The sequence below is a fragment of the Numida meleagris genome, chromosome 5, assembly GCF_002078875.1.
Source record: "Numida meleagris isolate 19003 breed g44 Domestic line chromosome 5, NumMel1.0, whole genome shotgun sequence".
Taxonomy (NCBI): Eukaryota; Metazoa; Chordata; class Aves; order Galliformes; family Numididae; genus Numida; species Numida meleagris.
In genome coordinates this window covers 37,419,581-37,440,876 of record NC_034413.1, presented here as the reverse complement: position 1 = coordinate 37,440,876, position 21,296 = coordinate 37,419,581, and the positions used below count along the sequence as shown (strand labels likewise).

The following is a 21,296-nucleotide window of genomic DNA, read 5'->3' as shown; positions in this document are numbered from 1 at the left end:
AGTGTCTCATGCTCCTTCAGCCAGTGGAAGAGTACCTGGCCCTTCAGGCTTGGCAGCGGTTTGCAACATTTTCTCGGGCATTCCAGGTTACCCATGAACTATCTTCTCAAATAACATAACTATCCTGAGATACAGCTAAAGTGTGTAGTCTTTGCTGTGTGAGAACAGTCAGTCTGTCTAATGAAATGCTCAAGCTACAACAGATGCTGCTTCCACATCTTCCTCATAAGAAGTTGTGGGATAGAGTAACAACATTGGTTATTGCTATTTGGGAGAAGATAATCATTTATAACTCACACTGTTATGGGTCCATAAAGCAGGGTGAATCAGGTGTCTGAATGCAGAACAACTTCTACAAAGACCTCCATCATTACTAAAAGCCTCCTGGAAGTTTTCATTATACTTGGAAATCAGTCAAACGTTACTTATTCTCACCATCAAAAATTCACACTTTGTTTTTAGCTGTAATTTATATTGATTCCATTCCTGATGGTTGGTTATGCTTATACCTTTGCTTATTCTTTCTCATCAAGTCTGTTCCCTATGTACTTTGATCATGTTTAACCATTCCTACAATAAACCAAGAGGACTGAGATCCTTTTGTCCTTCCCATTATTATTATTATTTTTTCTTAATCTTTCTTGAAGTAATTCTCCAAGCTCTTATAAAGTTTTCAACAGTTGTCTTCAATTGGGGATACCATACGCTTACATATTTTAGTGAGGTAGACAAGTGAAAAATTTATAGGGACTGCAGAAGGAGATGAAACTGACGTAGAGAAGGGGACTACCCAGCACTTTGTTTGTTACGGGATGCTTCCTTCCCAAGTGATTCCCATGGAAAATGCATGGTTATGCTCCTAGTTAAAGGAGAACATAATGCAGAAGCTTAATGTCAACAACCAGCCCTGCAGAACTGTACTCAGGGCAGTGGGACCCTGCTAACAACTGCTGTGGTGACAGAAATCCTATCAAGAAGGAATTCACCCCTCAGGAGACCGAAGCAGGTTTTTCGCCCATTTAAGGAAACAGGGCATTTTCCAGACAGAAAGTTCCCTGCCAAAAGGCCGCAGGAGCCACCAGAGAGGCTGATGCCCCCAGCGATGGGGCGTCTTACCGCCCAAGGACGCACGGTGCGAGCAGCCCCGCCTCCCGCTCCGCCCGCGCGTCCCGCCGGGGAACGAGGGCGGGAAACTGAAGGGGCAGTAAACGCCACCTGGAGTTACACAGCCTCCTCTCGCGAGAGCCGCGCCTCCCTGGTAACGGCGGGTGGCTGCGGACATGGAGGAGGAGGAGGCGGACGCGGCGGGCTCTGAGGCGTCCTTCTGCCTGCAGAGTATCCTTCCACCCTGCCGCGGGGTGCTCCACTCGCCTGAGGCGGACGAGCTGCGGGGTTCACCGTCCCCTCGGCGCCCCCCGGTGCCCTCAGCTGACCGCCCGGGATGGGCAGGAGCCGTTTTGTGGGAGAGGCGCGGCGTGCGCTTACCTCACGGAGCTGTTGGAAAGAGACGAAGAAAAATGTTCGGGGATAGCGCTAGAAAGGGTGAATGTGCGGGGTTGTTGCTGGCTTTGAGGCACGGTGACTGAGCCTCGGTGTAACCTTATCCCCCCCATACGGCTAAAAAAGTTAAAAGCCTGTAGTGAAAGCCTCTTCTTGCCTCCTCTGTGTTAGTGTTGATGGGTAAGCGCCAACGGTGACCCAGAGGAGGAGCCCATTTCTTTGCCAGACGCCTGGTGTTCGTGGTGGGTTTTAGCACACTATGTCCAACTAATTAAGTTGATATTACACTAATCTAGAAAGGATTCTGTTTGCTGTGGCTTTATACAGAACAAAACGGGTTTGGATTCTTCTCAGAATGGAATTGTGACTGGCTTTATTAGGTTAGATTAGGCTTAGATTTGGTGTTGGCTGCTTTTAAAGGTGAATTTTGGTCAGATGACCAAAACGCTGGTTGTGTTGCTGAGTCAGTCCAGTTCTGTCCTTTCCCCTGTAGCAACGCTTAGCTGTGAGCTACCAATTCTGCGTAGTACTAGGCCTTAGATAACCCTTTCTTAAGAGTTCATCAGGTGCTACCTGTACCTTAGATCTTGCCTTGATAGAATTAGGGCATAAGCCCATTTAAAAAAAAAAAAAAAAAGTGGAAGATTGGCTTTTATGAGCTTGTGCCTCACTTTCTGTCTTGTTGAAAATAACACGCCTGTCTCCATGCTGTGCGGTGAGCTGAAAAAAGCACTGTGTCAGCACATGTTTAAACCAGTCCAACACCAACATAGCATTTTTGGGGGGAATGCAGTAGTTTTAAAGCTGTTAAAATGGAGTTCTGCAGTTTTCTTGTACACCCAACTATTAGCAGTATTTTTCATTCAACATTTTAGTCTGTGCACTGGATTTGCAACAGTGTAAGGGAACAGTGTTTTCTTGTTTTCTTCTGAAAGTGTTTTTTACTTGTGAAGGTGTACTGCAGGTAGAGCTGTGTTGAAAAATCTGATAATTGTGTAAAGAAGCAGTCGAATTGGGAGTTGGAGGTAAAGAGCCACTTGTAGCCTGTGCGAAAGATAGCTTTAGAGAAAACAGTCTCTAGTAAGACTAGAAAACATGGTGTGGAAAAGTTGAGATGTCGAAGGCATCAGCACAACATGCAGACAGTTGCAAGCCAGCCTGATGCCCCAGTCCCTGGCTGTTAGCCCACCTTGGTTAGGACAGCTCCTGAAAGTCTTGCCAAAACATAAACTGTTATCATCTCAATTCTCTTCATCATCTCGATGGATGCACACATGTCCTGGAATACTATGTTGAGAAAAGGTGCATTAATTTAACTGTACACTTTATTTATTCTGCCGTTAAGGTCAAAATTCATAATCCGGCTTACTTGTGTGATGGAGAACAGATTTAGATCTACCTCCTGAAGCTAATCACTTGTGGGTGGGGCTCCTGTTGTTTTTGTTTGCTTTTCCCTCTGAAGGAAAACAATAAATATTCCTTTTGTAGTTGAGTTCCTGCACAGTTCAGGTTTTAGCATTCAAATTTGAGAATTGTTCAAGTTAGAAAATGGAATTTCTGCAGAGGAAGAAACCTCACCACATCCTTCTCTCCAAATTGGAGAGGTATGGATTTGAAGGATGGACTGTTCACTGGGTTAAGAACTGGTTGGCTGGTCACAGCCAAAGGATTGTGATTAATGGTTCTGTGTCAGAGTGGAGGCTGGTCATGAGTGGTGTCCCCCAAGGCTCAGTCTTGGGACTGGTGCTCTTCAACATCTTTATCAATGACATAGATGGTGGAATTGAGTGCACCCTCAGCAAATTTGCAAATGACACCAAGCTGAGCGGTGCAGTCGATACATTGGAAGGAAGGGAAGCCATCCAGAGGGACCTGGACAGGCTGGACAAGTGGGCCTACGAGAACCTAATGAGGTTCAACAAGGCCAAGTGCAGGGTGCTGGACTTGGGCTGGGGCAATCCCGGGTATTTGTACAGACTGGGGAAAGAACTCGAGACCAGCCCTGTGGAGAGGGACTTGGGGGTCCTGGTGGATGAGAAGCTGGACATGAGCCAGCAGTTATGCGCTGGCAGCCTGGAAGGCCAACTATGCTCTGGGCTGCATTAAAAGAGGAGGGCCAGTAGGGAGAGGGAGGTGGTGGTCCCCCTCTACTCAGCTCTTCTGAGGCCCAATCTGGAGTACTGCATCCAGGCCTGGGGCCCCCAGCACAAGAAAGATGTGGAGCTCTTGGAACAAGTGCAGAGGAGGGCGACTAAGATGATCAGAGGGCTGGAGCACCTCTCCTATGAGGAAAGGTTGAGGGAACTGGGCTTGTTTAGTTTGGAGAAGAGAAGGCTCTGGGGAGACCTCATTGTGGCCTTCCAGTACTTGAAGGGAGCGTATAAACAGCAGGGGGATCGATTGTTCACGAGGCTGGATAGCAGTAGGACAAGGGGGAATGGTTTTAAACTGAGACAGGGGAGATGTAGGTTAGATATTAGGAGGAAGTTTTTCACACAGAGGGTGGTGATGCACTGGAACAGATTGCCCAGGGGGGTTGTGGATGCCCCATCCCTGGAGGCATTCAGGGCAAGGCTGGTCTAGTGGTTGGTGACGCTGCACTCAGGAGGAGAGTTGAAACTAGATGATCTTTGAGGTCCCTTGCAACCCAGGCCATTCTATGATTCTATGAGACGCAGAGAGGCTGTGACTTGAATTCCTGTGTTCCATATCTGCAGTAATTAGGGAAGAAAATATGGGGGCATGTCTGTTACAGGCGTTTGCCTTAACATACCTAGGCCTGGGTAGGAAGTTCTTAGGAAGCATTCATGCCAGCTTCCTATTTATGTATACAATTTTTGTAGGAAGCTTGTGGTGTAATTGTGCAGTTTTAGGTACACAGATGTGCTTTGACTTGATTACTGAAAGTTAGGCCTTCATTCATGTAGAGCCTTCACTCTTTTTTTTTTTCTGGTTTGTTTAGAAAGGAAAATGATGCCTTTCCAACTGTTATCTCAAGACTCACGTCTTTACAAACCAAAAGTGGTTGTTCTTTTTGGGATGAGGCATGTGAGCCTTCTGGGTGGTTACAGTTCAACTGATAGCTTGTGTGCTGTGGTGCTGGGATCTCGAATACAAACGGTACTTTTATATATGTTGTACTGTGCAAACTGTAGCAAAAAGCTGTGTTGTTTTTTGTCTTGTTTGTTCCAGTTGAAGACTTCAGATTTGGGAAATGATATCAAGCTAGAAAATCATGGCTTTTTCCCCATCTTTAGTCCGTTTCCTTTTGTAAAAAGAAGTTACTGTTTAAAATTGCTGTGTGTAAAGCAGTGAAAAACAGTGCTGACTTTCCTTCAGAATTTAATTTCTGGATTATTTACGTGGGTCATTTGTAGGCTAACTGATTTCCTAGGGAAACAGTCAGCAGTGCATCTTAGAAAAAACATTTTTGTTTTACTTTCAGGAGCTGTAAGACTAGTGGATGAGATGTTTATTTTAATTTCATTTTACACCATTTGTTATTTTAATGAGAAGTCTGTCTCTAAAGCGTTTGGGGGAACTGTAAAGAATTTGCAGTGGATTTTTACCATTTCAGAGTTCGCTTATCTTTATACTGTAGATGTGTTGTGATTGTTATTTAAGGCGCTTGCACCAGCTTTGGTGAATGAGTTTGTATTCGGTGTTTGAGCTCAGGTGTTCAATTCTGAACTCATCTACGTTTGGCATGGTAAAGAACAGGGATGAGGGTGCTCATCACAGATGGTTGTTCTATGGTGTTCTTTCAAATTCTTACAGATTGCATACATCAAATGTTTCAGTCTTAACCAAACCTACAGAAATTACTATCACAGACTACTCTAAGGATGATTATCAGTACGAAGAGGTAATTTGCTAATCGGTTATCTTACGTGATACCTACAGTATTCATGTTTGATTCTTTTGTTTCACTTCAACATAAAAATACCCTAGGAGGAGTAGTGGCTTGAACCTTCTTTTTTGAAATGTAACAATATCTTTATTTGTCAAGAGAAGATTTGGTGTGGGCTTTTGTTACGCCTTTTATTTCAAATTTCCATTTCAGCTTATTTATAATGAATCTTTCTATAACTAAATGTAAACAGGGCAAAATATTTTTAATGGGAATGAGATTGTTTTCAGTAGTGGTAGTGGAGGTAGAAACAGCTGTACATGGACAGATTTCTGAGACATTGATACTTGTGCTGTAAATCCTTTTGTTTAGGTGTCAGCAGACGATGAGTTTAGTCTTCAGGAAGGTGATGAGGATCTGTCTGAGCTGCTGCAGGCTGTTCAAGAGCAGGCTGAAGATGCCCACATTTTAGTAAGAACTTTATGACAAATTGCTACAACTGTCTGTAATGTAGCTGGCATTACTGGGTTAAAAAGTACACATCATAACTTATTTGAATTATGACATATTCTGTGGAAAAGGTAATGTCTTACTTTTAGAAGTTTCTGGAACTAAACGTGTTGCGGTGGAAAAAGAAAACTTGAGTTTCACGTGTGTCATCTTCCTTTAACTCTCACTCTTTTTATAGCCCATTAACAAAATCATATTTCAAATGCATAATTTGTTTTAAAATGTTAGTAAAATTAGGTTTTGTTGTGTTATGTGAGTAGCCTGATTGAGAATGTGATCCCCCAACACAGGAAAGCAACTGCTTTTACTTAACACTCACAGAAATGTGTACCTGAATGCTTTGCTGAAGAAGATTGTTTCTTTATTAAAAATAAAGATGATGCTGCTACACTGTGTTAAATCATAAAATTAATGAAATTATCAATCCTTTCACACATAGCATTAGTTTTCAGCACCTCTTACGTTTACAGTTGGATTTCAAAACTGTCATGTGATAGTTTGGAGTTGCACACAGGGATCATTATGTTGCATTTTCCAAAATACGATCTACTTGAATTTATTGAGTTATTGCAATCTAATGGAGAAGTGTTTTTCCCTGTCTTATAGCCTCACCAGTAAGCTATTATCTTAGTCTGTTTTGCAAAAACATAATATTAGTAAGTTAAAATTCCAAATGATGCTTAATATCAGAATGGAGGAAAAATCTGTATTTTCTTTTGCCCCAATGCATATCAGTTCTGTGTTTTAGATGAAAATTTGAGTAAAACCTAGCAACATCAAAGTCTTGATGTGTTTTGAAACTGGATATGCCTGATGGTTAAGGGAAAGACTTCAGAAGCTTTTAGAACTTATTGTTAACCAAACAGTGGATAATGCTCTTCAGGGATAACTGCAGTTGTACCTATTTCAATGTGAAAACTGGCTTTCAAATAAAAAGAGAAACCAGTAGTAGTATCTTCAATCTGTTATTTTGACAGTGGAATAAGTAACTAATCTTTTACCCCTCTTGATTGAATTTCAAGAGAGTGAAACAGTATCCGTCCCAGTTATTTCAACTGAAGAAACCGTGAGCTTTACTTAAATCAAAAGAAAATGCAGTTAAATACAAGTTCTCCTTGATTTTATACTTATGCTAGCAGGTGTCTGTCTTCTTGGCTCATTATTTGGAGGCTTCATTTTTTTCCATAATTTTGGAATTGAAATCTTTATTTCCACCTCTAGGCAGAAAGCCATGGAAAAAAGAAGAACAACTTGCTCGTTCCTTGATGGTTTTCATAAGAATGTGCCTTGTGTTTTGTGAGTCTCGATGACTACAGTGATGCTAATTCATTGGAAGAACCAAGTGCTGCAGTGCATGCTTTCACTGACCCAAGTAGAAGCACCATGTCCGTGAATTAATACTGAATCAATATTCCAGCTATGAGCTAAGAAGCACGGTGGAAGGCTGTCTTCACATGATAAATAACTTTTACGTTGTTTTTTTTTTTTTTTCAATTATCAGCTTCTAAGCTTGGCGAAAATAAGTTAAATTAGGTAATAACTGCATTCTCTAAGAGCTCCACTGCAAGAGTTTTAAGCGACTCTTGTGTATAGTTGCTGTTTATAGTAACCTGCGTACCCAGTTCTTTATTAAAGATTGCATTTCAGTGCTTCATGCAAATGTTTTTTAAAAGAAATTTTATAGAGAAAGCATGGATCAAGTGAGCATCCAGAAATATTTTAGCAATTTGCCAAATGCAGGCACTCAACTTAGAAACTGTGGATATTTATAGTAACTACAGTTCCTTTTGCACTCTGTAAGAAAAAGGTCAAGTGTAAGCAGGAAAATCTAAGAAAAATTCTTATTTTCAAACTTCCTTCCAAAGTGATTAGTACTAATTACTAAATGAAGGAGAGCAAACATAAGCAAATGAGATGATGCTTTTTGCCATTTATTTTAATTTAAAATATTGATATGTACGGATTAAAGCTATGTCTCTGCGGGAGATATTGAGGGTTTTTTTTTTTCCCCTCTCCTGGATCCTGCCTGGGTTCAGTGGAACTCTTTTGAGGAGTTTGGGGCTCCCTCAGCTGAAAACTGCCATTTGCAGTGCACATCTTTGTGTTTGGATCCTGAAACAGAAATAAGGCAGATGGAGCCCAAGACATGATTTGCATAGCGGTGATTGTACTTACTGTTTCTGTTCCATTAGTCCTTTTCTGTCACAATTCATGATTCATTTTTTTTCTGTTCTTCTTGCTTTAAGACATTATAAAGTTGTGTCAAGTGTTTTGAAAAACGAGTATCAGAATGTTTTGCATATTAAAGGATGTTTTCAGCTGGTAGGGACCCTAAGAAAAGGTTACAGAACTTCTGGAAAATCACATAGATAAAAGAAAGCAGACTGAATTACTTTCTTTAGTAGATAGAGCTTTTGCACTTGCATTCCAAGACCTTTATTTCTTAGTATCCCTGAAATCACATTGCTGTCATTAACCTTCTATTTTGCTATATAGGATTGATTAGTTTGTTTGATCTTGTTAAAAATCTTTGAATCTTTTTTCCCTGCTTTTCCAGTCTTGAGTTTTACAGAAATGTACCAGCTTGTTTTCCAGAGAAATTACTTGTTTACCTGATGTTAATTTTTCTTCATTAAGCAAAAAGTCCTGCAAGTATTGTGGAAATCTATAGGGTTAAGCACTTGGAGATTAATTTGTGGGTCGTATGTGTAATCCTTATGCTCGAAGTCTTTTGAGGATTGTAATTTAAAGAGAAATACTTAGTTGGGAACAAATAATTTAAAGGATTCTGACTGTTTAGTCAAAGTAATGTTTTTGTCTGTATAGCTATTGTTGGGTGTCTGTTCGCACCCCATATATCAATAGATTGCCTCTTCCTCATTTCTAAGGAGGTAAATATACACAAAAAATCACTGCTTTTCATTCTGTGGATAGTCATCTGGGGTCAAGAGTAGGGTAAAGAAAGTGGTTAGCCTGATATTGCCCATGAAGGCTGCAGAAGAGCTAGGACTTTCGCTCTGCTCCTGAGGTCCTCTTCCAATAGTATGTGAATAGACTGCATTCGTTTTTCCCTATGCTGTTGTCTGCTTAGTTCCTGAAATGATTCTCAGTGCTAGTAGCTAACTAATAAATTCTCCTCTGCACAGATGAAATGGATTCCTCTCATATTTCCATTTATTAAAGGAATCAAGCTGTGTCATTTTTTCCAAAGACTGGCTTTGTAGATGTGCTTGGGAAACTACAAGGAATGATATTAGACATAGACGTTAGACTTACAATAAAGAAAGAAAAGCAAGAAAAAGAGTGCAGCTGCGTGTCTGCAGATGACCTCTTTGATTCACATATTACCACAATTAGAAAGTAGACCTGTCTGATATACTGTATCTCCAGTAATGAATATGTACTAAATATTGTGTTGTGCTTGGCATATTGTAGTATTGCCTTGATCTAGTATTGCCTTGATCTTGCACATCCACCTTTAGTTAGGCAGGTTGCTTGGATTGAACACTTTCTGTTTTTATACAAAATGGTGATGAGATCTTGCGGTATAGAGAATGCTGCATATTTTTATTGTATCAGGAGAAACACTTTTATCTCCAGGTAATTTATGCAGTCATGTTGATGGAGCACCTCCTCCCCTCCTTCTTGTTTGACCTTGGTGGCTGCAGGGTTGTTTCCCTTTTCTCACTCCTCTCTCCACCTGCTGTTGTGCAGCAGTTTTTCCCTTCCTGAAGTCTGCTCTCCCAGAGGCACACCCAGAGTTGCTCAGAGCTGAGCTTGGGCCAGTGGCAGGACGCTTTGGGAGCAGCTGGAGCTGGGTCTGATATGACATGGGGCAGTACTGGGCCCTGTTTTCAGGGTGCGCTCTGCAGCCCTGTCACTACCAAAACCTCACCACGTAACCCCCATACGTGCGCTCACTAAGGGCAGGAATAAACCACAAAGGTCTGAGATTGTCAAAGTTCCATAGACTGGATAGTCGTTGAGGTCAGGTTTTGTTCTTTCTTTGTTTTACTAGGAGGACAGGCTTATGCAGTGCAGTCTTAGTAGCCTGTGTTGTTGACCAAGTCCATTTTGCCCAACGTGAGGTTCCCTAAATGCATTCAGGTATGTCAGGTAGCTGCCAAGTTGCAGCACTCTCCCTCACCTGATTATCTTTAAATGGCTTTGGGAGAGGAAGTTTCAGACTGCACTGTATTTTACTTTCATACCTCCTCATGTCTTGAAGCCTCTCTGGATGAGCTTAATGTCAAGCTATGCATTGAGTTGGCTGAATGCAGTTAGGTGAAGGAAATAAATTGAAATTAACAGCAGTAAGGTCTGAAAGGCATTTTTCCTCTTGTAAAATCTCAGTTTTGCTTTGATTCAGCTTTTGACTACTGTCCTTGAACCATGAGTTGACCTTATTTTAGTAGCTGTTTATCTTGGTGGCACTGGAGGAGCTGGATGTGAAGCCTTGGTGTACCATCTGCCTTCTGCTAATGCTTGTAGAGATGTTGTCTGACACTTCATTGTCTGCATATGGATGTTGAGAAGAAAAGGAAAAACTGGTCTTAGTGAGGCTTCCTAAGTAAGTTGTCTAATGATGGAGATGCAGCTCTTTCAGTCTTTCCATTATATGCATCATTATATATAAAAAAAGAATATAAGCCATTTTACTGTCATCTACCGAAGAATGCAGAAGTCCAAGGCAGGGCACTGATTTCCTCATCAGTAGTTCTGAAGGTTGCCGAAGGCTGCAGGAACATGAGAACTAACACTTTCTCTCTGCTCAGTGACAGAAAAACATGAATTAGTTCAAATAGTTTCAGACCCTTATCAGCTTATGCCAGGTTCACAGTACTTGCTTAAATTGGGTAATTTTTTTCTTAGTTTGCTATTACCTCCCATAGATCTTGATATCAGTGATTGCAGATCTGATAAGCAAAGAGAAGGGAGACATTCAGCTGTACTCCAATAGATCTGTGACTTCACACGACTTTAGAAATAGTGATAACTACGTTTCTCTTGTAGCTTTAATAACAAGTATCAAATTTTAATTTCAGGCTTCCAAATCAGTTCTGACTTCTGAGAAATCAGTGTCTGAAACACCTGAAGCGATGGATGACTTCTTCTGCAATTTTCTCGTCAGTCTGGGTATGTCCAGAACACTTGACTGCTTCCAGACTGAATGGTAAGACATTTTTAAATAACAGTCTGGCCTTTAAAACTGGGAAGTAGTGCTCAGGATCCAGATATTTCAAGTATTTTGGGATGTATTTCCAGAAAACTTTCAGAATGAGTCCTAAATATGTAGTGTTCTACTGAACAAGTAAATATGTTGCAGATGAAAACTATTGTTTTTAGGACAGATTTTCCCAAAAGCTGAATCCAGGGAGCTACTGAACAGGTACCTTTGAAGGACTCTGCATTTTGCCTAACTCCAAGTGTTTGCAAGACTGAAGTGGTCACCTTGGGCCTTTTCTGTGGCCAGTGAAGGGAAATACCTCATTTCTAGGTTGCGACTCAGATGACTTAAATCATTTCCTCTTAAAGGAGCTAGTTCAAGTGTATTGTTTAAATACATTCAGATCACCATTGGCTACCAAAGAAGACTAGAAACCAGCTGACATCTGGAAGTTATCAATTGATGAAATAAGTCCAGTGCAAAATGGCCAGCGTTTCATTTCAGTGGTACAGAGAAATACCGCACTTCTGTTATTTTCTTGCCTGCCAAAACCTGGGTGCTTGCTTAAAAGCTGAATGCTTTGCAGTATGTTATATGTGTTTTACTTGGCTTGTGTGGTTTTGGATGTTTTTCATAAATACCTTGTATTTTAAAGTAGAATAAACACAATCGTTGACACGTATGTTTTGATAAGTCACTCAAAATAGTATGGCTTTATTTTGTTTATTAATTTCAGTATGACTTAAGTGATCCTTAGAGAAGGAGCAGTGTGGTTCTGTACTTGTTTCAGCAAAAGGACCTGTATGAATAGCGTAAGTTTGAAAATGTTTAGCAGTTTTTATGGGAAAAGATAATTAATACTAGATGGATATAAATAGCGACCTTTTTGTGGAACTACAGCTTCCTTTGAAGCATTTACTGTCTGAATTTATATCAGTGGCAAAATTGAAATTGCTTTTTAACAGAGCAAGAGCAGGTTTTAGCAGGCTCTATCTTGTAAATCCTTAGGTGTACATGCTGGTTTTTTTTTGCCATTGTGAGTGTATGTTTAATTTCAGTAGCATTACAAACAAGTAAGCTCAGTGTGTCAGGATATAGTCTTACTGTATAGTGACTAGTTGCACTGATACCTTATTTCAAAATGTTTCCTGTTGGTTTGAGATAGATGATTTACAATATTAATGAAAGTGAGAGCAAATTAGTGTACTCAGGTTCCTCATTATGTATTGGGACGCCTCTCTTGGTCTCATGCTGTGGTGATCAACTACTAATGGAATTTCAAATGAGAAATTAATTAACATAGAGAAAATTTATCAAAAGGGCTGCTTTGGAATAATTGTCTGTCTAAGATCTAAAGGTCAGTTAAATTGAAGCAAATTATCTGTTTATTTCAGAGTTTGAAAAAACATTTTGGTATGTTGTCCAGCTGTATAAGATGTCATGATTGTTTTGTTTTAAGGCAAACTCATTATTTCTTTGATGTAATTAAAAAATTTATAACATTTTCAGTGATTTTCTTGAGTATTTTTTGCATGTTTTTTCTTTCAACTATACTTTAAAGAATTTAAAATTAGACTTAAATTATTTTTAGAATATCTAATTTACCATTAAATTTACCGTTCCTTTGATACACAGGAATTTATAGTGCTGTTGTTGCTAATGAAGTGTGCAGGATTGACAGCTCTGGAATATGAAGTGCATGAGCTGATCAGCTGTGAACTGATGTATCCGACAGTCTATAGCTTCTAATCCCAGAGAGCTCGCTGCTGCTGGCAGCATGGTACCAGTCTGATGAGCAGATGAATCATTTGCTGTTCACACACAGCATGGAGCTATCACTGCCTTTAGTTAGTAAACTCATTTGACTGGTATCTCCAAGTGTTTCTGAGACCTAGAGATTTTTCAGCTTGGGAGTAAAAGGAGCCCTGCAGGCTAATTACAGAAACACAACTTGAAAATTCTTTTCTTTTTAATGTGGTTAAAGTTGTGAATAATCTTACATGATCGTACAAGGTGAAAACCTATCTGATTCTTTATTACACCTTGAAGAGGTTGTCTGAGTCATGGCATCTTTCCTTCAAATGCTGTGTTGCACATGTCCTCCCTGAGTATAAAGGTAGATTCATTTAAAAGCTAAACAGCAACAAAAAAAAAGAACACAAACCAAAACCCTTTTCTGGTTTCCCCTCTCATGCCAGCATGAGAAAGAGGAAAATGCATATAGGTTGTGATCCTCCATGTCATAACTCTCTGAAGACAGTGGAAACAATCTGCTTATTTCAGACAGACCTAAGTTTCATCTTTCTTCTGTTGTGGGTCCTCCTTAGCCTGGAATTCTTACAGTCCTGTTAGTGTACATTGTGCCCCAGGCTCATGAATCCTGAGAGAAATGGGGCTTATTAGTTTTGGAACAGCATCACACCAAAACAGACTCAGTTTTTTCAATTAGAACTGGCAAAGAATACTCAAGTAGCTTCAAGTTTGCTTGCAAAACCCAAGTGGAAATACATATTATCTTGCTCGTGGTGCTAGATGTCATACAGAGTGACTGTCTACAAAGATGAGAATAAAAATCAGTTGTTCCCAGCTTTTCCTCTTTTCCCTTCTTGAGGTCATTCAGAAGAATCAGTTCTGGTTCTCCACTTGAGTTTCTTATGATTGAAACATGTCTGTATATAAATGTGAGCTTGGATTTATAGGGCACTTGCAACTGCAGTAAATGAATACACCTTGCATGTTTGAGATCAGGAGCAAATGAAAGTATTTCCTGATACTGATTGTATGGACTAATTATATATTCTGTTTATAACTTCTCACTTAATCACAGAAGCATAAATTTATATTTATTTAATTGGCCTCTTGCTGCAGGAGACAAAAATTTAGATCCTCTTTGTCTTAATCTAGTTTTACACAAGTCACTTGCCTACAGAGCAAGCATAACATGATTATATAAATTTTCTACATATACGCCACAATTATAGATTGGAAGAATACACTTGGGCTTTCTTTTTTGTGTTCATTTCTTTCTTAGCCTTCTGTTGAAACTGTCTGAGAGGTTATCAATTAAAATGATAATTTTCTGTAAGAAATTCTTGTAAAAGCTGAAACTTGAAATTATAGTCCGTGAATGCATCTTTAGGTGAGTTATCCCTTGATAAAAGATTATCCTCAGCTGTCTATCAGTTAGTTTAATGGCATGGCCTGTCTGCAGCCTGATTGCTTTAGAACTCTTAGGAGCTTGAATTCAGTGTAATTGATAAAGTATTATTGTAAGTCAGTCTGCACTGGGCTTTGATCATAAAATCATAGTTGGCCATCTGTTCCTGCGGTTTCCAAATTCTTAGATAATTGTAAATGGCGATTCAAGAATTATAATTCATTTGTTCTGAAAATCTTAGAAAAATGCTCATGTGTGCACAGAACTAATTTCATTTTTCGTCACAGTTCCCTTCTCTAATGGAATGAAGTGAGAACAACAACTAATTGGCAGTCAGCTAGGCATGCAGGAGCTGTCTAAGTTTTACAGGACTGGCTTGGTGAAATGAAATCTCACAATGCAGTCTTATTCTGTGGTTTTCTATTCCACTTGTACTTCATGCCCCAAAACTTTTATTTTTGGGAGGGCTCTTAGATGAGAGTGAGTTTATCGGCATTAGTTGTATTTCATTGTCTTTCAAAATTGTCTTTCAGAGATTTTTGCTCTGTGGGAGGCTGACTCCATCCATTATCCATGTCTGATATGTCCTCATGCAGAAAGTTGGTGTTTTTCATGAAGTGCATAGACCTGTGATCATTAGCAATGAGAAGTGCCCTTCAATATTTTTGATAGGAATTGTATCTGTGCGTTAGTTAGTATTCTTTAAATGAATGACTGAGCTTCCTTCTTGGCATTAGAGGTCTGTTGCTGCTGTAATTTGCTTAAGAAAACTAAGTGAAGATGCAGTGAGTTTTGCTTTGGTCGCATTTGGCTTAATCTTTCAAAGTCCGAATGCCTAAAATCCTAACGTGAGTGACAGCTTGATCTGTAAGAATGAATGTTTCTACAGCTACCCATAGAATTCAGATAATCAGCTGACTACAGGAAGTCATTTGGATACAGGAGTTTCTAACATTCCCCTTAGTTTTTTGAAAGATCTGAGGTAAAAGTCGCTTAGTAAGTAAGAATCCCCTATTCTATAGAACTTCTTGTTTCTGCAGCATGGTTTATTGATCTAGGGATGCTGTGCTTACTGACTTCAAATTTCAAGCTTGCTGCTTGTGTCCAAGGGTACATTTAATATAATTTTTATCACTATTTACTACTGTTGTTTTCATACTTCTTAACTGAAAATAATAAGCATAGGTTCAAGACGCTTTTCCTCTGAAAAGTCGAATAATGTTCATATTATTCCTTTTAGTGAGTTTCTACACAGATTGCCTTCCAGCTGCAGTCAAGATCAACAGGGATGAAGTTCGTGTGCCTGGTTTTCAGCTGATATGAACTGTTTATAGTTCAGTAGAATTTATGTGGAGCTGATATCATGGCTGCACAGTCCACAATGTCTTTATCTTCAGTGTATCTGTAGAAGTTTGTACCAGCTGAAGGTCTTGCCCTTCCTTCTTTCAGGATAGAAGTAAACAAAGAAGTACATGTTTTATACTTACGTGAGCTGGATTCCAGAATAATCTCTGCACTGTATGCATGCATAGAAGTATTTATGATTGTGTATATGGGCTTGTACCTTGGTATGTTTTGGGATACTTGGACAGATCCTGATAACTTACAATCATTCCTTGAACAAGTGTGGTTCTGCAAAATCATTTATTTTATGTGATGACAGTCACCTTTTTTCTGAATCCTTTCTAGCATTACTGTTCTCTTTTCTGTATAGAAGGTACTTAGATACTTTCAGTTCCTCCTCACTGAAATGTCTTTAAATTAAGCCTGAAATTAATAGCGTCAAAGCTTGTCTTTTTATTGCCTCTTAGATTCATCTTGGGTTGTTCTATTCGTGTCCTTTTCTAAAGATGAACAGTCCTAAAAGGTACTCATCTGTGACTGAGTAGCTTCATTCTTGAGGTTCCTGGATTGCTGCACAGAATTACATACTGCCCTAGATCTGCTTCTGCTTCTCAAAATGCAAGTTAGCCTGTGCATTTATTTAGAAAAAGCAGTGCTCATGCTTCTTCATCACAGAATCTTGCTTCCACGGGGACTGGCAAAGTAGATAAATATACTTAAATAAGGAGAGGGCAACATAAGTTCCTTCCTGATGGAAGGAATGAGGAAGATGAATGAAGAAATTTCCTTAAGCAAGCTCAGAGTGCCATGCTGAAGATGGCCTGTAGAGTCACTCCTCCGTGTTATTCACAACTTTGTCAAAGTCTTGGAGTCTTAAAAAAATAATATATATATGTGTATATATATTCCATAGATTTGAGCATATGACAGAAAAAGCTTTACGTGTGTATATGCAAAAGTTTAAAATGTTAATTTGTTATTTGAATGATGATAAATAAGAATGAATATTTTTTCATTCTTATTTAAGTCTCTCTTTGGAAGAAAGAAAGGAAAAGACCTATTGTATAGTTTCTGTAGTGTGTTGCACCGGGCATGACATTTGACAATAAGAATACATTTTAGAATGAGAAGCATGAGGGGAAACACCAGTGAACTGAGAAGTAGGAAACGTGGAATAAAATCTCTTTCCATTTTCTGCTAGGTATGAACTCGTAGAGAGAGGTGCGTTCACAGCCAAAGACATCGGGTTCGTGCCGACTGTGTATACCTGCAACCAGGAGCTTAAGGCTGACAATATGCGTTTGAGGAAAGATTTGGACAACTATAAATGTGCTGCTAAGTATGTTATTTGGTTTAATGAAACTTTGATATACAGTAGTAAATGACCAGATAAAGTAAACCTAAGTACTTAATGGAAGGAATAAATTAGTGTTCATTATGCTGGCTGCACATATTTTTACTTCTAGGTGACAATTACAATTAAAGCTTATTTTTTTTCTGTGTTCTTTTGGAAACCAAAATCTTAATTTCTCTCTCTTTACTGGGCTATAGAATGTAATTTTCAAGATGCAGTGATCACAATAAATTACTACGAAGAATCAAGAGGTTATAATTTGTAGAAGAAGAAAGTAAATTATTATATGCATTTTGTATTAAAATACCATACTATAAATTTGAGCTACTACAAAATATCGGCATAGAAAAAAAACATATTAATTTACTCTCTTTAAAAAAGAAAAAAGCAAAAAATCGAACACTTTGGTCTTAGTGGTATGTCAGTGTAAATAACCTTCATTGATTACATTTGTGTATGTTGCAGTAGGTGATGTTACAAGTTAGTTGTACTAAAGGTAGAAGAAAGTTAAATTATTTAGCGTATATAGTGGAGATGCAGTCTTTCCTGAAGAATGGTAGATCTACATATGTTCTTTGGGAATTAACCCTAAGAGATAATATCGCACTTCACTTCGATTTTTCCTACTGCATAATTTTAAAATATGGGCCTGTAAAAACCATACAGGCAACAACTACAAGTAAAACAATCAACCAAACAAAGAAACCCTCCATCTTTCTGGTTTTCACCTAGATTGGTCAAGATATTTATTTTCATTAAGATTGTTCTTCTGTATGAAAAACAGCTACTTAGATCTTAAGTGGTCATTATCACCAGCACTGATTATAATCAAATTATTTTCCAGTGATAATGATTGATTACCTTTTAATTGGAAAAATTAATTGACTGCTGTCTAATAGCTATGTAAACAGCTTTAATAGTGATAAAGTCAAATAGTGCACTGTCAGTTAGACTGTTGTACTGGAAGGTGGGCCATATACAAAACACTTCTTTATTTTCATCTGCAGTTTCTTTGGACATTGAATTTGAGTGCTGAGTGTCTCCTGTTTGAATTGGAGAGCAAGGAGCTCTCACACGTGCAGTAGAGAAAGCGACAATACAAAATCTGGCCCTTCTGAAATGTGTTATTGTTAGTAGTCCAGAAGGCTTTCTGTTCTTTTTTCCAATTTTTTTTCTTCAGGAGGCAGAAAATGTAATAATGAGATAGTGGAAGCAAATTGTGACTTGGTATTTATTGACATAGGCTTGTTTTATTTATTTATGATTGCTTAAGAACACGAAGCTCCAAATTATTTTGCCGTAGTCCTGAGTTGGCTTTTTTTTTTTTTTTTTTTCCCTCATAAGGCTGTCTATATATTTACTGTATAGGGCACCAGGAAACTTTTTGTAGCAGATGCCAGTTGAGACTGAAAGACAAAATGATGATGAGCAACAAAAGAAGGCAAGAGCAATGGTCTGGTCGGTCATATCACCTTTCAGTATTCCAGAGAACATAGTTGCATGTAGGGAAATTTGGTAGGACATAAACTACCAGTGGGCAAATTCTTTATATTAGCATTTACTGTTAAATACTGCACTTACTCCACGTGTGTCATATTAAAACAGTATTACAGTCACTCCTCCTTTCTGCAGTGCTAAGGAGAACTTTATTTTCATAGTCTTTCTGCTAGTATCACAATTGAGTGTAACTGTGAAGCATAGTTTGTAATGGTGGTCGCTATTTCATTTGTCAACATTTTTTTAATATAAAATGATTTTCTAAGTTTTTATTGATATTCAAGTACAACACTTCTGTGACATGGATTTCACTTATTTGTTTTGAACATTTTATGAATTGAAACAGTACTGTTTCTGGAATAAAGAGTGACATTGAGCGATTTTGCTGTGCATATCATGAATTAGTGTTCCCTTGTCTTTTGGCTAAATCTTGGTTGTGATACCTGGCTCTAACTCTTTTTCTTGTTCATCCATTCCAAAACTGGAGTCAGTCAGTACCCTGGCTATGATAAAGCTAGTATTTATCAGGAGCCAAAATTACCTGGAGGACAATTTGGGTTTTCAAGTGTTGTGAGAAAGAATTCACCAACTTGCACTCACATCAGGATGCCTAAAAGCACTGCAGAAATGCTGATTTGACTGGTTAGAAAATAATGATTTCTTATCAAGGAAAGACTCATATTTTGCTATGCGGATCAGTCAGAAAGCTTTCATGGTGAGAATGCAGTGCTGTGAAGTGTATTTGAAGATAGCTTTTAATCACGTTTCGTATTTCTGAGCTTGCTACTCTTGACAACCTTCAGCTGAAAAGAAATGCTGTTTGAGACTTAAAGCAGTATGGGGGCCCAGGTTAAATGATTGTAAACCAATTCCCTTCTTCAGTAATGTTCTTCAGCAGTTGGTGGAAGAGTGTTCAGAAGGCAAATGTAATTGTGTTTTGGGTATATTAATGTAGTATTTTTGTGATTGCATGACAAGCAGTGAGCAAGTAGAGTGGATTGCAGTCCATTGGTTGTGTTTCACTGTGGCTTTTCATTTTTTTTAGGGAAAACGACAACTGACCTCACTGGCTGTACACAGTGAGTGTACATGTTTAATAGATTGTCCAATATCTGAACTCATCTTGAAATATAACAAAATCCCTCGGATGTATGTATTAAAAGAAATAAATCAGCCGTTACCTTAAAGCTTAGGTACACTAGTAATGTTGAAATAAATTGCTAAAAACAGATGTATTCTGGTAGAAATTGGTTTGTTGTGTGACGATAGTTAAAATATACTGAAGTATACTCCGTTTAGTTTTATCTTGAAGGCCACAGCTGATCTCTGATCCTTTGGTAAGGGATACTATCTGCTGTAATATTTCTTTAATGGTAGCCTAGATGTTCCTTCCAATATACAAGAAATGTCTGAAAACATTATCTCTGGAAATTGTGGCCTCATTGTGGCCTTCCAGTACTTGAAGGGAGCGTATGAACAGGAGGAGGTATGACTGTTTACATGGGTGGATAGCGATAGGACAAGGGGGGATGGTTTTAAACTAAGACAGGAGATTTAGGTTGGATATTAGGAAGAAGTTTTTCACTCAGAGGGTCGTGATGCACTGGAACAGGTTGCCCAAGGAGGTTGTGAGTGCCCCGTCCCTGGAGGCATTCAAGGCCAGGCTGGACGTGGCTCTGGGCAGCCTGGTCTAGTGGTTGGTGACCCTGCCCATAGCAGAGAGTTTAAAACTAGGTGGTCATTATGGTCCTTTTCAACCCAGGCCATTCTATGATTCTGTGAAATTGCTGAATGTTAAAGTAGACTAGTTTAATTTGTTTTCTTCGGTGATGATTTGTCATTCAAGGATTTAATGTTATGGTAACAGTTTTTGCTTCTGAGTTGAATAATGGTTTAAGATTTCATAACCATGTTAAACTATGCCTCAAATCTCATATATTTTTGGTATTTTCCTGTGACCAGACCCTTTTCTTGCTTCTGTGTTTCTACATGTAGGTAAACAATGTGATGAGGAATCAATTCTAAGATTGCATTAATCACGTGGACTGCTATGATACAAGTTCTTTAAACTTTTAGGAATTTATTTAGTAGTTGGAATGAAAATTGCATAGGATCTTTGTCAGAGAGTTTTATGAGTACACAAATATCAATTAGGAAATTAAAATATTTGCGAGTAGCTTTCTGTCGTGGTTTTTTGGAAATGTGCTCGCAAGTATTCACTCAGGTTACAGGCAGTGTAACAGTTAAAAACAAAGCAGTCTAGGAAAATGTATTTATTATTGCTATTCCTGCTATCACCAGCAATAAAATCAGTTGATCTCCTACCTCAGTGCCAAAGTCTTAACAATCCTGCAGCTGTTTATTCATTTACACCGTGAAGAAATACAGAAGGTTCACATTTTTATGTTGTGCACCCTATTTAAACGCATCTGTTTAATTATGTGGTACTTCTAACATTCTTGATGCTATCTTGATGCTAGATAGGTTAAATAAAAGCATGAAGGTATATGTTTTCTAACATTCTCTTTATTTTGGTTAGTATACTTAAGGCAACAACTTCCAGCATGTTGGAGAGTTGACTGCCACATGAGTTCAGTTGGAACAAGGCACGTAACTTGCCTTTGAAAATCCCTGCTTGGTTTTATTGAGCTCTGCCCTCTTCTGCCTTTTGTACCAAACTACTTGAGAGGAATTTAAATGGATAGACTTGCAGTCTCTGACATGTATCTTAACCAAGCCATCTGCTTGGTTTAGAAGGGAAGGGTTTTGTATTCAAGGTCTTATGGCAAGTCAGATTTTATGTGAGTGGTGTTATGATGGAGGCGTTTCGCAGAACTATACTAAAACCAGTGATGATTCATTTACCTCTCAATTTGTTTGCCATTCTCATGAGCTTCAGCAGAATCATTAATCTGTA

General features: G+C 38.7%; 1 protein-coding gene across 20 annotated transcripts in view; it reads left to right on the top strand.

Moving 5' to 3' along the window:
* The window catches only part of SPAG16 (sperm associated antigen 16), a 387,166-nt gene continuing 367,063 nt past the window's right edge, over positions 1,194 to 21,296 (top strand). For 18 of the 20 annotated variants that reach the window (XR_002439114.1, XR_002439113.1, XM_021397841.1 and 15 more), the window contains exons 1-5: positions 1,194 to 1,335; positions 5,319 to 5,365; positions 5,723 to 5,821; positions 10,906 to 11,033; positions 16,730 to 16,867. Coding sequence is in view for 18 of the 20 variants with exons in the window: in XM_021397841.1 (XP_021253516.1) it covers positions 1,281 to 1,335; positions 5,319 to 5,365; positions 5,723 to 5,821; positions 10,906 to 11,033; positions 16,730 to 16,867 (467 nt within the window). In the remaining 2 variants the exon portion in view is untranslated. Of the gene's footprint in view, positions 1,336 to 5,318; positions 5,366 to 5,722; positions 5,822 to 7,374; positions 7,394 to 10,905; positions 11,034 to 16,729; positions 16,868 to 21,296 lie in introns of those variants that run through there. The other 2 variants (XM_021397840.1, XM_021397843.1) reach the window with 2 other exon arrangements.